Source organism: Aspergillus ambiguus, assembly GCF_047715705.1.
Source record: "Aspergillus ambiguus strain CBS 117.58 unplaced genomic scaffold BDV59scaffold_2, whole genome shotgun sequence".
Taxonomy (NCBI): Eukaryota; Fungi; Ascomycota; class Eurotiomycetes; order Eurotiales; family Aspergillaceae; genus Aspergillus; species Aspergillus ambiguus.
Genome location: NW_027395515.1, coordinates 472231 through 489810, shown reverse-complemented (window position 1 = coordinate 489810; position 17580 = coordinate 472231). Strand labels below are relative to the sequence as shown.

The window sequence follows — 17580 nt, the reverse complement described above, 5'->3', positions numbered from 1 at the left end:
ACGACCATAAAAAAGAGAAGTATCTGAGGGGTTACTACGTCATCTACATGAATGGACTTGATCTACTGCATTATAGAGAGAGCTGCAATGTCAATTGCCATGTTGGGGGATGGCCGTGTCGAAACAACCAATCTTATCACGAAGTTCCCGGTCAACTGACAGTAAATTTTGCGGGCCTCTTCCGAGTGGTCCTCAGTGTAATTTTCGAAAGCGTGACTGGGATACCCCGCAATAAAGATTGCATAAGGTCTTTCTTTTCTCAATAAATAAAGTCAAGGTGGCCCTCGATCACTCCATCGCCAACTTTGTTGTAACTACCAGGCGGGCTTTCAAGTATCATAAGCTGGCATACCTTCGAAAAAGACAATAATTTCCTACGCTCATCGTCGTTGCATAAATCTCTGAAGGTAGTTGTGATACAGAAAGCCATAGGAATGGCCCATTGTGGCATAACGCAATAAGGTATAACGGGAGATAATATGGATTATATGAAAGATATAGTACTACCAGGGACAGCAAGAATTGGAAGAACGAGATGTAGAGCCTAGTTCTGTTATATCAATCGAAATCTGGATATGTCGGGTCGAGAGCATACAGGCCAGAGACTGGTAGATATTACTTCTAAAAAGAATCAGCCTCTAGTCTCTACATGGCGTCCCATATGAACACATTTGACAGGTTTTAGGGAGCTACATAAATTGCGTTGCTAGAGGCAGAGAAAACCATTACTATGATTTCTCGTACGAAATTCGTCGAATATCCGTAACTTCATCATTGCTGAACTCGGCATATTATTCTCATACTGAGAGGTCGCTGGCGACAATCTTGCACACATTTACCGCATTTTGAACAACCGAGAGTAGAATTTTGTTCGCCATCAATGCAGATGAGCCTTTGTGGTTCTTCGCAGGACTCTACTCGACTTAACCTCTTCTTCAAAAGCGTGTGTCATAATGCGACTTGCAGGGATAGCCTTCCGGCCTGTCTTGGGGAACGCAAACTACGTTTTATCCTTGGTAGAGTGGGGACTCTCGGGCAACTGGGTGTTGATAGGTTGGAAATGGAGCTACTTTTCTAATGATGAAAGGTGATTCAAATCCCTACAGCTAACTATATAGTTTTCGGAGGCGAAGAGTCTTCCACACTACTTTTAAGTATGGCCTATGTTACTAAGGATAAAGATTCAGGTAGATTAAAGATGTGACCATCCCGATACCTGCGCTTTCCTTGACTCTAGGAAATCGATAATGACTGCCCGTGGCGAAATGAAAGAGTTAGGACGCATTGACACATGACACTCTTGCCTAAATTTTGGAAAAGGAAATATTTTAACAGGACACGCTTCAGAGATACAATGCACTAATTGGGTATTAGTTTCCTTATTCTACCTGTAATACAAGATTGAGGTGGATTCTGTGACTGAAGCACATAATATCTAACCGCCTCAGCTTCGGTCCTTCGTCCTTTCGGGATAATTCGGAACGAAAGGGACAATTGTTTGATGAGGAACAGACGGTCAAGGGATATGTCGCTATTCCTTACTTTTTGCATGCACGTTGTAGTCACTGACCTCTGTTGCCAAGGGGATTTATGGCCAATCAACATTTTCAATCTATTTTCATGGAAGCCTACAGTCCGAAAAGTCTGGAGAAAATAATACGAGAAGTCTCTCTGAGAGAAGCCAGGGATAGCCAAATTATGACTTGGCGCGGACGGCGTGGTACACATTATCCGCTTATCTTGATGGACGATCAATCCTTTCACTGGTGTCGACAGGGATACTTGATGTATTTGGTTGTTAGTGACGTCCATCTTATGTGGATCTGCTTATCCATCGGGTCCTTCGTGCCTTTTTTTTTTCTTTTTCCTTTTTCCATTCGCGACTAACGTATCGTCCGTCCTAATCTCCATGTTGGTATACTTCTTACACTCTTCAGATGACCAAGGCCGCTGCCTAGTCCTCTCTTAACGGAAACTACGTACTAAGGAGTTCTCACAAGGAGACAAGACTCGCTAGTAGAAACTATATCTACCGGCAGCTGATGATCTTCCTTGGCGCTAATTGCTGCGCCACTGCATTTGTGAGCTGCCATCTTGGCAAAGATAAAGCACCGACCGGGTCTAGAAGCGGCGACACTGGTTTTGTATGGATTAAAGACTGTCAGTTTCCTGCAGCGCATGCTGGCTACCTAACTATCCCGATTTGTGTCACCATAAGTAGGCCAAAGGCAAAGAATACGATCATTTGCGGCTACTTACTCCGTGATGAGCTCCGCTGACATTTCCAGGTAGACTTATAAGCGTTTTTTTACCCCATTCCGGTGGCACTGCCCAGCGAAACGGTGTCTTGTTCACGTCATCTAGTTCCAAGATCTCTCCTGAACTACGGAAGACAGTCATCTGCCAAGACCCCACGCCCAATCCATCCATAGCATCAACAACTCTAATCGCAGCAGAGCTACTGGAGAAGTTGTCTCAACCGTTCCCCTTGGCGGTTTCCACCGATCTACATACCACAGGGGACAAACTTCCCCGACAACCACTGTGGTTCTGATTGGATCTGCCTGATTTCTACCCGAAGGCGGATTCAGAGACGAAAACCGGATGCAGACCGTGACGCTGCGGTGGTAACGCCAAGGAGATGCCAAGATGATTCCATGGCGGAGCCATGCGATGAATCCAAATTTGGGTAGACGTGATGCCAAAGGGGCACCCGACTGGGGTTTCCCCCCCCGGAGCATAATTCGGGTTCTCTCTAACCACTGGGCAGATTCAGCCTATGAGATCGGTATACATGCGGCGGAAGGTGGGTTTTGAAACACCTTTTCCGATGGTGTAACCGCAGGCACGAGTCCACATGGGTATGGGATAAGCTTGTGGAGCGTAAGCGAGTAGCATCAATTGCTCTCGCGAACATGGCTGCAACCATTTATCTCCTTGGCACATATTATTGCTTCTCGGGCAGTATGATATAAACTGTAGCCCTGGTCATGGACGAATCCGACGCTAACCATCTGTTCCCACCTTTTTTGTGTGCTTTTAGTCCCTACTTTCTTCTCACTTTTCTCAGATAGTTCTTACAGCACATACAAATTAGGGGTAGCCATGCTGAACAATCCATCCAACGAAATACGGCCCGCAACAACGGCAAACAATAACCAAATGATATACTGGGATCCACAAACACTGACGACTCCTTCGATATCACGGCTTGATGATGAGACAAAAGACCCCGGTGGCCTTTGGTCAGTCGGGGGCAGTACAACCGTATCCCTTTCGGGGAATGCGGGGACTATTTCAGAAAAGTTCTCTATAATCACAACATTGTCCCGCCATTTCGGGACAAATATCAATCCAGCATACACGGATATCCTCCTAATTATTTGTGGCTTTGTCAGTGGACTAGTCGACGGGCTGTCCTTCAACGCTTGGGGGAGTTTTTCCAGCATGCAGACAGGTACGCACTATACTACAGCAAATATTCTTTCTTCGTACTCATTCATTAATAACTACATAGGAAATACACTATTTATCGCATTAGGTGTCTCTGGCCAACCAGCATACCCTGCGTATCTATGGGCTAAATCCCTGATCGCACTGGCAACTTTTCTCTTGAGCAATGTCATCTTCATCCACGTCTCAAGGGCCTTAGGTCCCCGCCGCCGCTCTACCCTTATACTATCTTTCGCCGTGCAAACAGGATGCCTCCTTGCTGCAGCGATCCTCCTTCAGACAGAAGTTACCAGTCCCAAACCCGAAGATCCACGTGCACCCATCGAGTGGATGCAAGTACTCCCTATCGCGCTCCTGGCCTTCCAGGCGGGAGGGCAGATTTGCACTTCGCGGATCCTCGCTTTCGACGAGATCCCGACTGTTGTCTTGACGACTTTGTTGTGCGACTTGCTGGTCGATCCGAAGCTTACTGCGCGCGGGTGGAGTGCGAACCCGAAGCGCAATCGTCGCGTCGGGGCTTTCCTTGCGTTGTTCTTAGGTGCTATGACTGCCGGGGGGTTGTCAAAAGTAACAGAAATGGCGGCTAGCTTGTGGTTTGCCATGGGGTTGAAGCTTTCCATCACTGTTGCGTGGTGTGTGTGGAGAGGAGAGAGCGAGAGGAAAGGTGACGTTGAGGGTTGATGCTTGAAGTTGACTTTGATTTGACGACTGAATGTTTTACCTTTATTTTTATTAGATTAGCTATGGGATCAAGCTACCAAGTCGGATGGAACCGGCAAAATATATTGCAGTTCGTAGTACCATTATTGGGAGAGGTATGTAGAGGACATGGCTTTGTGTCGGTGTCGTAATCACTACCACGGGAAATAGAGGGGCAATATACTCTGGCATTCTCAGATATAAATGATCACTATTAGAGTTATTTTTGATGATAGATCTTTTAATGTCCGTACCAAATACGGAGATGCTGTCATTTGATACACGTGAACATAAAAATATTGGAACCTCGGATGGGTACGAAATGCATAGCCGTCAACATATAAAATACGATGGCTCCCCGCTTTCGTACCTTTTTTGATACACAAATCTACTAATTGTCCAAAAACCACAAATTATAGCAAAATGTCGTCGAACACAGTCGTCTCTAGCTCCACACCGGACGGAGTCACCATAATCAGAATCAACAGACCTCACCGGCGAAATGCTGTCGATCCAGCGACGGCACAGAATCTCTACGAGAAGATTGTCGCTTTCGAGAACGATGACCGCCAAAAGGTCTGTATCCTAACTGGCATGGGAGGAACATTCTGCGCCGGTGCCGACCTCCATGAAGTGGCCAAGAACAAAGACTCTAACCCGGAGACACCGGCATCGGACCAGCGCCCTCATTTCCAACCACCGCCGGTATCAGGCGAACCTTCAATTGGACCCATGGGTCCCTCGCGCCTGCAAGTTAAGAAACCTATTATCGGGGCAGTATCGGGTTATGCAGTGGCTGGAGGATTGGAGCTGAGTCTTCTCTGCGACATACGAGTCGCTGAAGAAGATGCAGTCTTTGGAGTCTTCTGCAGACGATGGGGAGTTCCCTTGATTGATGGAGGAACAGTTCGTCTACAGACAGTGGTGGGATTGGGAAGAGCCATGGATATGATCCTCACTGGTCGACCAGTTGGTGCTCAAGAAGCATTGACCATGGGTCTTGCGAATCGCGTTGTGCCTAAAGGGAGAGCTCTGGAAGAAGCCATTGCCATCGGTAAGCAGTTACTGGCGTTCCCGCAACTCTGCATGAATGCGGACCGTGAGTCGTGCTATTTCAGCGCATATCAAGCGAGCTCCTTCCAGGATGCTTTGAGGCATGAGTTTGACGGTGGCGCGAAGGTATTGCAGTCGGAAAGCGTCCAAGGTGCGGCAAGATTCAGCAGTGGACAGGGAAGGCATGGAAACTTCGATAACGGGTCGAACCTTTGACAAGTCGAGACAATACCATCTAATGCTGTGGATATTGTACACGGCGGACCTCTTTGGTTTCGTTGCATTCTTTGCTTGCTTTGCTTTGTCGATAGAGTATCGGACCACATGGTTCCGATGGTATTACTGCGGATAATTCACCTACTTAGAGACATCTGAGAAGCTGGAACCATTGAAGGTGTTTGGAGATGTATCTGCATATCGAAAGACTGACATGACGAGGAGCTATTAATATTGGAATCCTGAAAGGTAGTGTTACTCATATGCCTGGATGACAGACTCCTCAGTGAAGTCAAACACCTTATCAACCGGCATTTTCAGACCCTTACGGGCAACGAAGCGGGTCACATCCTGCAGACGCTGAGTCCAGCCAACAACAATTCCACGCACGACTGTTCCTTTAGCAAGCGCAAGAGAAGCCACGTCAGACATTTTGGACTGTTCGGCCTGCGAGAGGAAACCGATAACAGAGATATTTCCTCCCATCTTCACGGCATTCAGGCTCTCTCCGATAGTTCGCGAGCCACCGTTCTCGAAAATATAGTCGACGCCCTCGCCATCGGTTAGGCGAAGTGCTTCCTTGGACCACTCGGGATGCTTCTTGTAGTTGATGGTGTGATCCACTCCGAATTGATCTTGAATTAAACGGAGCTTCTCGTCACTTGACGAGGTGATGATTGTGGTTGCGCCGGCTGCCTTGGCCAGGATCAAGCCGGTGATGGAGACACCTCCCGTTCCTGTCATGCCATAATCAGTGTCACATACCAGACTACCTCTAAGATGCGTTGAACATGCCTTGGAATAGAACCGTCTGGCCGGGCTTAATGGGAACGTTGCCGTACAAAACGTTCCAGGCTGTCACACCAGTGACCACCAGAGTAGACCACTCGCAGAAACTGAGGGGATACTCCTTGGGAATCCGGACCACCGATGCAACGGGGATACAGACGTATTCCCGAAGCACACCGTCAATGGGACCTCGCGATCATGACGGCATGAGAATACTTGCGAGATTGCCTATAAACGTAATGTCCCAATCTTTTAAGAAGCGCGAAGTAGACACATTTATTTAACTCGTAATCGTTTTGATCGACAACGTGCTGGAGATCGCGTCCAATTGACTGCGATTCGTAGTGCCTTTCAAAAACTGCGTGGCCAGACTGACCAAGCACCCTTCGCCGCTCCTGACTGGTGAAGTTCCCTATAAGCAACTAGTCAATATCGGTGGGACAAGTCTTCGGTTTTCATGATGATAATTGTTTTCATCAATTAGGCGCACCGGTAATTTACGATTGACTTCATTTGCCGACCAACAGCGAAAGTTGTAATGTCCGATATCATCCTCGAATCTAGCATCTCGGCCCAAATTTTTGAGTGACTGCCGACTTGATTCATAAGTCATGGATAAAGACTTATGAAGTCCATACTCATTGGAATCAAGAGAGATATGGGGACACCAAGAGAGAGAAGGAGAAGAAGCATCTTATGGGCGCCTGGCCAGGCAACAAAGAGAGAGGGCCGCAGGACAGAGCTGCCTGCCTAGGGGAGCCATTTTTGACTTCGATTTCACAGCTCCTCATATTCTATGTGTAATCACCGTGGATCGCCGTGTAATCGCCGCGTTGAGGGACCTCGGTAGTTGCCATTCTTGGGTTGCGGGGTAAACTCCACTGGAACTATATAGGTAGTTCTGAGGTCGAGGCGTACAGGTAGATCTCAGATAAGAAAGTTAGGCAGATTCCATACGATATGGCAGCAAAGAACGCCGAAGCAATCACAACCAGCTTTGCTCGGCGCCTCAATGGGCAGGTCGCGACGATCACGATTTGTCGGCCATCAAAATTGAACAGTCTGAATTCGCATCTTCTCGAAAATCTTACGAATACATTCCATGAGATACCGCGAAAGCATTCTGACCTCATTGCCGTGGTGTTAACCGGGGAGGGCGCAAAGTCCTTCGTTGGGGGAGCAGATATTGGGGAGATGGGGAGCTTAGAGTCGCCGGCGGCAGCGCGTCAGTTTATTACCAGAGTGCACCATGCGTGCAAAAGTATCAGAGAGTGTCCTGTACCGGTCATCGGGCGGGTCAATGGGTATGCATTGGGTGCTGGGCTGGAGGTTGCTGCATCCTGCGATTTTCGAGTGGCGAGCACCAACGCTGTCTTTGGCATGCCTGAAGTAAGGCGACCGACTGGACAGGTTGGACATTGACAGATTAAACTGACATGTAATTCTATAGGTTCGCATCGGTGTCCCGAGTGTTGTTGAAGCGGCATTACTGCCTGGATTGATCGGCTGGGGACGGACACGCCGCTTCTTAATGCTCGGGGACAACATTTCCGCCACAGAGGCTCTGCAGTGGGGACTTGTGGAAAAGGTTGTAGAGCCAAATGTTCTAGATGAGGCCGTTGAGGGGTGGATTCGACATCTGGAACAGAATGGGCCTCTTGCAGTTCGCCGCCAGAAGGCGCTGATGCGGCAGTGGGAACAACTGGGCCTGGATGAGGGTGTTAAGGCGGGCATTCCGGCCTTTGGCCAGTCATTTGAGTCAGAAGGGCCTGGAGGCCTGAGTGAACCATCCCGGCTGATGAATGAGTTTCTGGCGACGAAGGAGAAGAGCAAGAAGTCGAAGTTGTGATGTACTTTCAGATGTATAGAAGAGGCTGAAGCGGCTATAAATAGTGACCCCACGTACCAGCCACCACGCTAGTCCCAGAAAGGCAAGTATTGACTGGCCGACGCGTAGGCATCAACTTCGTCAACTCCTTGCCAGGCACCTTAAAAGAATGTCTTGTTTTTGTGTCTCTGCATAGTTCCAGGTTTTCCTCTGATATACCGCTCAAAGCTGCTTTCGATCACCATGCCACCGTTCCATGATCTTCTGGAGAAACGTGCCGTCGAGGCGGCCAGCCGTCATCTCGCGACCCGGGATCTGACCGTCAATCATACACAGTCCGTGACGCTCGGAGTGATGGCAGCTTATGTAGTAGTGATCGCGTTGTTGTGGAACCTACCCTATGTACGATGGTCGCTATGGCCGTTTAAGGTATGTTTTGAGGACATGGAGGTGGTGCATCCCGGATCTCTTGCTGACAGGGGACAGATGCTGGTTATCGCCTTCCATGAGTTTGGCCATGCCATCACCGCATGTTGTACGGGAGGCCGTGTCAAATCGATCTCCTTGGATCCCCACGAAGGAGGGGTGACCCATATGCAAGGCGGCATGAGCGCAGTCACTCTCCCTGCTGGGTATCTTGGATCGTCGATCATTGGCGCTCTTCTGATTTTCGCCGGGTTCGATATTGTTGCGAGTAAAGTCGCGAGTATCATCCTGGGCGTGTGTTTTCTGCTGACGCTTTGGTGGGCGCGCAAAGACTGGCTGACCATTATGACCATCCTTCTTGCGGTGGGCTTGTTGGTGGCCTGTTGGTTTATCGCCCACGGCGAGGCGCTCAGATGGGTTGTGGTTGGTTCTCTTGACAGCGGTAGTACTCGAGACGTGAATTTGGCTGATTAATTTATAGCTTTTCATCGGCGTCATGTCCGCGCTGTATAGCGTCTGGGATATTGTGAGTTTTCTTTCCCCTCCACTCTGATGCTCATGCTAACCGTCTACTCCGTAGTGCGACGACCTGATCATTCGCAAGGTCAACACCTCGGATGCTAGCGTCTTCGCCCAAAGATACGGTGGCTCCTCTCGCTGCTGGGGCGTGATTTGGTCTATTATCTCCCTTGTGTTCATGGCTATTGCGATTGTTGCGGCCATTGCGGCCTTTCCCCAGTCCTTCAGCCAGCAGGAAGATGACTCGAAGAACTTCATCCCAACGCGATGAGGGATATGCAAGTCGTTGTACGGTGGATGGCCTTTTAGAGACATTCATTTTGCATGTTGATGTATTTCATGATATTCTGTATGGTAATGCCGACTGCTTTTCTATCCGCTGGCGGGCTATGAAATAATGATATATACCCTTCTGTTTCCAAGTCTTGCAACGGCTCCGGATTTGGACATTTCCCAGACCTAACCACTTTGTACAAGATCCTTCGGGCAGTCAAATTGATAGAATACGTAAGAACCCATTCCATGTGTTGGCGCTGTCCCACAACGTGACAGCTCCACTCTGTTACTCCCGTCCTGTCTCACCGGTGGGGTGTAACGCGTTGTCTCAGAAAACATCTAATATTCTGCTATGACGGCGGATTAGACCCCGACAACTAACCCAGGAACGTATCCCAGACGAACCCGACAGGCGCTCGAGCCATGCCCAAGGCTGGTAGTGAACACCAAGCAATCCGCCATAGCAGCCACAACCTAATCGTGGGGAACAACCTCCTAACGGGTATAGTAACTGACCGATTTGTCCACCGGATTCCTGTCCGTCACCGAAACTGACCCGACACTAACTACATTGGTCACGGAATATACCCCAAGGAAACCATGGTTGGCTGGCTATACGGAGAGGACCACGGGTTTGTCTCCGTGATGAAACGGGCCGCCTGCCAAGAACGCAGTGGATATGGCCCGAATAACGATCATGGAGGACAATTGCACGATCGTCTGGGGAAGTACTTATATCGCGGTGGGCCTGTAAGGGGAAACGAAAAGACCATGCCTTTTTGAAAACAAACGGCGGTAGACATCATGACAGCCGAGGAAACCAACGCAGAAAAGCCTTCAACGGAGACCTATGAGATGGTGGATGCCACGGACCGAATCTCCACGCAGCGACTACAGGTCCTGTCGGTAGGGCTGAATGATGCCCTCGCCAAGGACCGCATGTCGCCCTGGTCGTGGTCAATGCTTCGACTGTACGGCATCGTGGCATTGACGACACTCAGTAGGCCATGTCCCGCGGGTAGAGGCAACTCATGACTGACTCACGACAGACTGCTGCATGAATGGCTTCGATGGCACACTGATGTCCTCCATCAATGCGATGGATGCCTTTCACGACCACTTCGGCACCAGCATGCAGGGCAGTGGCACCGGGCTCCTCTTCTCGATCTATGCCGTGGGCAATCTGGTCGGCGCATTTTTCGCCGCGCCTGCGTCCGACACCTTTGGCCGACGTTTCGGCATGTTCATCGGCTCGTTGATTATCATCATTGGAACGATCCTCGAAGCGTCCGCTAATCAGGTCAGCCAGTTCATCGGCGGCCGGTTCCTGATCGGCCTAGGGATCAGTTTGTGCAACACCGCCGCCCCGATTTACCTGGTCGAGGTCGCCCTGCCCCAGTGGCGCGGGACATTTGGCGGGCTGTACAATGTGGCTGGTTACTATATTGGCGCGCTGTGTATGTAGCGTCCCCTGTGATATCGCAGTGTTCTGGGACTGACGAAACCACACAGCCTGCACGTGGATCGCGTACGGGACCGGCTTCATCGCGAGTAACTGGGCATGGAGAATCCCAGTCATCATCCAAGCCGTTCCCTCGGTGATTGTCCTCATCGCGGCGTTCTTGATGCCCGAGAGCCCGCGGTGGTAGTTTGCGAACAACCAGCCAGAGAGCGGCCGCCAAATGCTGGTGAAATACCACGGGTTCGGGAACGAAGACTCCGCTCTGGTGACGTACGAATGCAACGAGATCGAGCAGGACATCCAGTTCGAGGCAGAAACCGGCGGCCGGCGATGGTGGGACTACAAGATGCTGTTCGCCTCGCGGGACATGCTGTACCGAGTGTGGTTGCTGTTCCTGGTCTGTGTTTTCTCGCAGTTCATCGGCGGCTCCGTCATTACGTGCGTTCCCCCGTGTCTACCATCGCACCCGGCAAGCTAATGCATGGCAGGTACTTCATGCCGGTGATGCTGCAGAATGCCGGCATCACGGGAGAGCAGCAGCAACTCCTCCTCAACGCGCTGAACACGGTCTTCTCGTTCATCAGCGGCGTGGTAGGCAGCTTCTTCGTCGACCGCTGGGGTCGACGCACGCTGTTCCTCTACGGGACATTCATCACGGGGCTAATATATATTCCTATCAACGTGATCGCGTCGTTTGCGCCGCACATCACCCTCGGCATGGGATACGGGTTCATCGCGTGCATCTTCCTCTACGGGATTGTCTTCGCGTTCTGCTGGACGCCGCTGCAGTCGCTGTACCCGGCCGAGATCCTGCCTAGCCGCGTTCGCGCCAAGGGCATGGCGTTCCAGAATGTTGTGTACGGCGGCGCCAACTTCATCAATATGTACGGTACCCCGACGGGAATGGCGGACATCGGGTGGAAGATGTATATGATATTCTGTGAGTGCATTCCATCTGCTGGCGAATCTTGCTGACCTGGGATAGTGGTGCTGCACTTCCTCGAGTTTGTGTTTATGTACTTTACGCTGCCGGAGACAAAGGGTCGGACGATCGAGGAGCTGGAGGATCTGTTCCATGAGAAGAACCCCGTCAAGGCGTCTCTGAAGAAGCAAGACGTGGTGATTCGCGACGGCGAGGGCGTCAAGATGGTGGAGTAGAGGCAGTCTGCTGCTGTTGCCTCTGCGTCCCGGGTCACGTATACATAGTTCTACCTCACATGAATATGAGAAAGCCATTGTCTGCCAAGCAAGACCCAACCAGGTGACTCGGAAGATACCGTCGTCACACTCACCATCTGCAGCAGAAACCACTGCCGATCCTAGGCGTTCCTCCCGTCTGGCTCCACTGCACTCCTGCAGCATGGCCGGCGATGATTTGCTGTTTGTGGCCGGGATGCAACACCACCTCGTATTCCTCCCGTGCCGCCAATCATCGCCGCCGCACTAGCCCTACCCAGACCCCATCGCGCGAGAGCCAAGCCATGGGTCTTCGCCATGGTGTGTATCATTCAAGGGGCAACGCCCCTAGAGGCTGCATGGGAATCCTCCCGGCCATCGGGGAACAGAAAACGATTGCACGCATATCGAGATGGCCATCGTCAGGGATAAAGCTTGAAGTTCGGCGTGTGTGTGTGTCCGCAGAAAGCCAAGATCAGCAAGCAAGGCAAACCCTGGGCTTACCGGACATCTATCTCCCACCTGGACAGTCTGCGTCTGCAAGAATGCAGGGCCCCATTCGTGCTGGAGCTGACCGACGACGCCCAGGCACTCAAGTCACTCCATCGTGCTGATCCGCCCCCGACACGGCAAGGGGCAAGGCAGTCATGACAATCCAAAAAGCTGAACGCACGCCTGCAATTCCTCCGCAACCAATCTCTGCTCAATTTATTTAGACTGTCAAAACGGGGCTCCTAGCCTCCGGCTAACAACCCTACTTTAAACTGCTCTCCGCTCCCTTTCTTCAACCTTGTCTCAGACATCAAGCCGGGTCTTCTCTATATCCAAAAACCGCCCCCCGGAACCCACCAGAAATGAAACAACCCCTAACAACTGTCCTGGCCCTCGCCCCTCTCCTCTCAGCAATCTCCGCCTGGACCTTCACCTGGCGTGATGCAAACAACACCGCACATCTGAAGAACGGCGACTCGCCCCAGCCCTGTACGCAGATCTCCCAAGCCAAGGACCTCCAGTTCGACTTCAATCCGGAAGGAGACCCGTACTCGTTCTTCATCTGGGCCAACGACGACTGCTCCGGCGACTACCAGGGCTACAGCGACTCGTTATGGCGGAGGAACGCTTCGCGGGACCTGCACTCCTACCTCGTCGACAACGGCGACAATTCCGGGCCGGCCTCCAGCGCCACGGCCACCGCGACGGGGTCGTCGTCCTCCACGGCAGCGGCAACAGCAGCAGCGACGACGACAAGTGGCGCCGATGATGGATCGTCGTCGTCGTCGTCGCTGTCTGGCGGCGCCATCGCGGGCATCGTCGTGGGTGTCGTGGCGGGCCTGGCGATTCTCGGCGCGGCGTTCTTCTTCCTCGGGAGACGGCGGCGTGCGGCCGCGGCCACGGCGGAACAGCAGCCTCTGCAGCAGGGGCAAGATGGTGCTGGCGATGCTGGGGCTGGGGCGGTGTTGCAATCTCCTGGCCCGCAGTCGCCCGGTCCGCAGTCTCCAATGCTACAGCAGCAGCAGTATATGGCCGAGAAGATGCCGGAGAAGTGGGGTGTGGAGAAGCCTCCCGTGGAATTACCTGGTGGGAGTCATGTCGTTGAGATGAGCAGTACGCATGGGGTGGTGGAGATGAGTGACTCGCAGCGGTTAAATGAGCTGGAGGGCAGTGTGAAGTCGCCGTATCGCTAGGATTGGGTTGCGTGGTCTTTGTGGACGGATGGCCTGAAAAGCTTCATGTTGCGCTGTTTCTTGTGTATAATAAATACCCATATAATGTTATACCCTGCTGGTTTTCTCCAGTCTCGACGCCTTTTTTCATTTCATTTCATTTGATTGATGAACATCTACGCACGAAAGTAAACGATCTCAGCCTCTACTATGTATATTCAGTGCAGCACTAGGCTATGATACACACCCGGTGAGGTCAGCTATATATCACCTGGTAGACGACAGTCTAACGCAAAGGATGTCCCAGACGCAGTCACAACCAGCAAGACTAGAAAGCCCCGGCGCTCTCTGCATTTACTTGGTCAGGAGACGACCGACAGGCCTCAACATCAAAAGAGACAGAACTCCAAACTCCTCCCAGACAAAGCAGACGAATAATCCAAACAAAAAGCCTCCCGGTCTGCAGACAGCAGGATATTATGTTCAAGGTATGGGGTATCTTGTGGCACTGATGGGGGGCATGCGACTGCCAGCGCCGCCGCCTCTAGCCGTGCCCGCGCGCAGATCAAAGTCCGGATTGTTCTCCAGCAGCACATCCCGCTTTCGCTGGGCGGGGAGGGGCGGCGGCTGCCAGCGAGGGTTGATGGGCCGCTCCGAGATAGATGTGAAATGGCTTATATCGCTAGTAGTAGGTGAGCTGGGTCCTTCAGCCACATCTTCCGCCAATTTCTGCTCACCATTGTTGCCCGGTGTCAATGCGGTAGGAAGCCGAGGATTGCCGACGGCGGACTCGTTCCGGTTCCCAAACCGCGGATCATTGTCCTCGAAGTAGTCGCCCGAGTTGGAGCGGACATGCGGTTGCGGTGAGCGATTCACCCCGCGGGCACCGTACGCATGCACAGGGGATGGAGAGGGGCCCATGCGCAGATCGGCGCCCCAGCCAGCACGTGGAGGGACGTAAGATCTAGATAGAATCTGTTAGCGGGTGATTACTCTGGGAGCGTCCGGGGAAACACGTCATACGGAGTGCGACTGTAAAGACTCGACGGGCTCACGGGTTCCGCGTACCCGTCAGTCGAGACAGCATGCGGTTGGTGCGGGTCCAGCATCTCCTGGCCCTGTGGCTCCGCAGATCCCATTCGTCTCGGCTGCGGCGTCATTTCAATTGCCTGGCCGACTGGTCCCGCGTCGGGCGAGACAGCCATCCCGATTGGTCCGGGTGACGGTTGGCGGACAGGGCCGGCGGGCGGAGGACCATGGTAGTCGTACGAAGCCTCCTCCGGCGGTGGCATTGGCCGAGGTCCTGGGCCATAGCCAAATGTCGGGGGACCGCGATAACCTCCACGTCCCATCATTCCAGCGGGTCCGCCACGCATCGGGCCCATCGGCGGACCTCTTGCACCAGGAGGCGGGGCCCCGCGGGGACCCCCGTACGGACCTCCACGACCGTAGCCGCCTCGCGGAGGGTAGCCACCGCGTCCGCGCGGATTAAACCCGGGTGGTGGCGGACCCCGTCGAGAAGCCATGCTGGGATCGGAATACTGGTTATGCAGGCGAGGATCGTTCGGGCCCGGTCGCATTCGTGGACCGGGGCCGGGGCCATAAGGACCAGGTGGGAAGGTTTCTTCTCGCTGGTACGGTGCGTCATCGCGCAACGGGAACTGGCTATCCGGATCGTTTGCGGGGGTTCTGGAGTTCAGGGGCGTGCGATCATCATCACTCTCCCGTGTCGTGGTCCGGAAGGTCGCGAACGTTGGGCCATTGTCGGAGCCTGGAGAAGTGACGAAGGTATCCTTTGTCTCCATCTGGAATCCCTTCGGCTCGTTCAGAGGAGCGGCAGCGGCAGTGGCATTCTGGCGATTATAGAAGTTCTCTCCGCTCATTTCGGCATTCTCGGCGATGCGCTTCTTTCTCGCCTTGCGACTGACGAGGGTGCGGCGCATCGCACAGGTGACGACGCCACAGCTGACATGGATGATGGTAGCTGCGAGCACAATCCACCCACCCCATCCGAGATGCGGGACGAACAGGAGGATATCGACCAGGAAAGCGAGAAGGGTCACGAGGAGGGTCGGAAGGAGGAGGATCAACAGCGCGAGAAGGTAGCGAGGCGAATGCGACGGGCCATGGAAGTGCGCCGCAATAGCCATGCAGAGACACACCAGGGTGAGAAAGGCGGCGACGGGATGGACGATCAAGATGGACGACAGCGACACGCGGGCGGTCGAAGGCAGGTTAAAGTCGCCACTATTCGTGCCCGTGGTTTTCATATCATCTGGAAGAGGTTAGCCAGGAACAGGGATGGCGACGACGATCCCCGGGGGGAGGGGGAAACGAACCGTTATTGTAGCCAATATGGATTTTAGTGCATTGGCCGCTTTTGCAATACCCGAAGACGCCGTAGTCGACATTTTTAAAGGTAGCCAGGGGAATGCCCTTGACGATTGGGGTGGAGATGACGGAGAGGAGGAGAAGGACAAAGGCGATCAGGAGAAGGATGGTAAGCGGAGTCGCTGGTCGTAGTAACATGGCGAGAGGGGTCGACAGAGGATCACTGTGGGCGCCACGGGCGACCAGACGGGATCCAGGCGAAAGGAACGGCGAAGAGAGAGCGAGACGGGTTCGAGGATGACTGCGAGGCGAGATGACACGCCGTCAAGGACGTACGAAGTGTGGAGGATATGGGGAAGTCCAGGGGTTGGAGAATCAGTGTCCGGACGGGAACATGGCTCTGAGTAGCAGAAAGAAGCAGAAAACCAGTTTCTGAAGAGACCAGCGCCAGGCAGAAGAGACAAGGGCCTGTAGGCGGGGGAGAAAAGGAATGACTTGAGTGGGAGGGGGAGAGAGAAAGAGAGAGAGGAAGATGAGGAGGAGAGAAGAAGAAAGTCGGGATTGAAGGTGACGTCCAGTGACATCCGCCACCAAAGGCTTACTCTTATGGACCACTACACAGGACTTATACTTCATTCCCCTCTCTTTCCCTACATCTACATTCTCTATAAGTCGACTTAAGTTACATACTACTAATTCTACCAACTCTTGAACTTCACATCGTTCTTTATCCGCATCGACAATTCTTTAACGATTCTTCGTGGTGGCTGAGTGGAAGCCGGAGACTCCCAACGCCTCTTGATTCGTTCAACCACAGTCAACTATGATGCGGTCGAGTCCCACGGTCCACGAGTAATTAGGGCCCTCTGCCAAGGCTGGCAGTGCGAGAGAGACCCGATCGGATTATTACTCCTGGGGGGGTTGGAAGGTGTCCTCTTATGCGTACGCTGGGAAGCAGGCAGCCAAGTTTTCATGAACCTCGCATCCCCCAACCGATATTGAAATACACGTCTTCGATGATGTTCACCTTCTCGGGCCCATCTTGTCGCAAGCTAAGCGCATCTGAACCACCGAAACGTTTTAGCCAAGGTCCTGTTCGGGGGATGATCGACTGTGACCAGGGGATTCCTACGGCACACCACCAGCAGCTCCACTTCACGAATCTTCCCAGCATACGGCGCTGTCGCTAAAAGAATCCCCAAACCCACGACGGGATCTATATTATCGGTCGGTCTAGACGCAGGGTGTCGATATGAAACTAACCCAATAAACCCGCGACAGGATTCGATAGCAAGGTCAATAATTAGGGACCATCTCCCCTCCATAGGAGATGGCGTAGGGGCCCTTAAGGGATATTCCCCGTTGGCTAGTAGTCCGTGCGGTGTCGGTTGACTTAGTGGGCCTCTCGGTCTAAATAACTGGGCCGCTAAATCATTCAGATAAGATCCTACGGAGGAAAGACGGCCGGCAACTTGGGTCTTCTTGATCGAGGCTCAATCTCTATCACACAAGGAGAGGGAACCCCTTGCCTCGTCGGGTTTGCTACTATCGGTTCAAATATGGACCAGAAAAGAAGCAACCATGTCGGTTGGTGAGCCAACTGCTCGAAGAAGGCATCGATGCTGCCTGGCATTCATCGGCAGGTCCAACTCCTTCTGTGGCAACGAGCTGCATAATCACGACCAACC

At 52.6% G+C, this 17580-nt stretch overlaps 10 protein-coding genes across 10 annotated transcripts; 7 read left to right on the top strand and 3 right to left on the bottom strand.

Moving 5' to 3' along the window:
• The first annotated feature begins 2923 nt into the window (after window positions 1-2923).
• On the top strand, window positions 2924-4250 carry BDV59DRAFT_46374 (YoaK family protein). Its single transcript, XM_073696448.1, has 2 exons — window positions 2924-3457; window positions 3518-4250. The coding sequence occupies exons 1-2, from the start codon at window positions 3106-3108 to the stop codon at window positions 4132-4134; spliced, it is 969 nt and encodes a 322-aa protein (XP_073552337.1). The 5' UTR covers window positions 2924-3105; the 3' UTR covers window positions 4135-4250.
• Window positions 4251-4457: 207 nt separating this feature from the next.
• On the top strand, window positions 4458-5630 carry BDV59DRAFT_46367 (enoyl-CoA hydratase/isomerase family protein). Its single transcript, XM_073696447.1, has one exon. The coding sequence runs from the start codon at window positions 4576-4578 to the stop codon at window positions 5419-5421; it is 846 nt and encodes a 281-aa protein (XP_073552336.1). The 5' UTR covers window positions 4458-4575; the 3' UTR covers window positions 5422-5630.
• Window positions 5631-5676: 46 nt separating this feature from the next.
• On the bottom strand, window positions 5677-6165 carry BDV59DRAFT_197857 (uncharacterized protein; the record flags this gene model as incomplete). The annotated part of the gene is made up of 1 exon (XM_073693023.1): window positions 5677-6165. The coding sequence occupies one exon, from the start codon at window positions 6163-6165 to the stop codon at window positions 5677-5679; it is 489 nt and encodes a 162-aa protein (XP_073552335.1).
• Window positions 6166-6238: 73 nt separating this feature from the next.
• Window positions 6239-6557, top strand: BDV59DRAFT_168002 (uncharacterized protein). The gene has a single exon (XM_073688011.1). The coding sequence runs from the start codon at window positions 6246-6248 to the stop codon at window positions 6492-6494; it is 249 nt and encodes an 82-aa protein (XP_073552334.1). The 5' UTR covers window positions 6239-6245; the 3' UTR covers window positions 6495-6557.
• A 37-nt stretch (window positions 6558-6594) lies between these two features.
• Window positions 6595-7022, bottom strand: BDV59DRAFT_168001 (uncharacterized protein). The gene has a single exon (XM_073688010.1). The coding sequence runs from the start codon at window positions 6821-6823 to the stop codon at window positions 6623-6625; it is 201 nt and encodes a 66-aa protein (XP_073552333.1). The 5' UTR covers window positions 6824-7022; the 3' UTR covers window positions 6595-6622.
• Window positions 7023-7170: 148 nt separating this feature from the next.
• BDV59DRAFT_197856 (ClpP/crotonase-like domain-containing protein) lies at window positions 7171-8059 on the top strand (the record flags this gene model as incomplete). Its single annotated transcript, XM_073693022.1, has 2 exons — window positions 7171-7599; window positions 7661-8059. 2 exons carry the CDS (start codon window positions 7171-7173, stop codon window positions 8057-8059), a joined length of 828 nt encoding a protein of 275 aa, XP_073552332.1.
• A 111-nt stretch (window positions 8060-8170) lies between these two features.
• BDV59DRAFT_167999 (M50 family metallopeptidase) lies at window positions 8171-9440 on the top strand. The gene is made up of 4 exons (XM_073688009.1): window positions 8171-8467; window positions 8525-8887; window positions 8946-8990; window positions 9045-9440. Exons 1-4 carry the CDS (start codon window positions 8282-8284, stop codon window positions 9252-9254), a joined length of 804 nt encoding a protein of 267 aa, XP_073552331.1. The 5' UTR covers window positions 8171-8281; the 3' UTR covers window positions 9255-9440.
• A 612-nt stretch (window positions 9441-10052) lies between these two features.
• Window positions 10053-11983, top strand: BDV59DRAFT_208393 (putative transporter). The gene is made up of 6 exons (XM_073695200.1): window positions 10053-10259; window positions 10309-10716; window positions 10772-10901; window positions 10932-11159; window positions 11210-11661; window positions 11707-11983. Exons 1-6 carry the CDS (start codon window positions 10064-10066, stop codon window positions 11877-11879), a joined length of 1587 nt encoding a protein of 528 aa, XP_073552330.1. The 5' UTR covers window positions 10053-10063; the 3' UTR covers window positions 11880-11983.
• A 252-nt stretch (window positions 11984-12235) lies between these two features.
• Window positions 12236-13701, top strand: BDV59DRAFT_167994 (uncharacterized protein). Its single transcript, XM_073688008.1, has one exon. The coding sequence runs from the start codon at window positions 12752-12754 to the stop codon at window positions 13580-13582; it is 831 nt and encodes a 276-aa protein (XP_073552329.1). The 5' UTR covers window positions 12236-12751; the 3' UTR covers window positions 13583-13701.
• Window positions 13702-14044: 343 nt separating this feature from the next.
• Window positions 14045-16090, bottom strand: BDV59DRAFT_197852 (putative pH signal transduction protein PalI; the record flags this gene model as incomplete). Its single annotated transcript, XM_073693021.1, has 3 exons — window positions 14045-14525; window positions 14585-15836; window positions 15901-16090. The coding sequence occupies 3 exons, from the start codon at window positions 16088-16090 to the stop codon at window positions 14045-14047; spliced, it is 1923 nt and encodes a 640-aa protein (XP_073552328.1).
• Between the last annotated feature and the right edge of the window lie 1490 nt (window positions 16091-17580).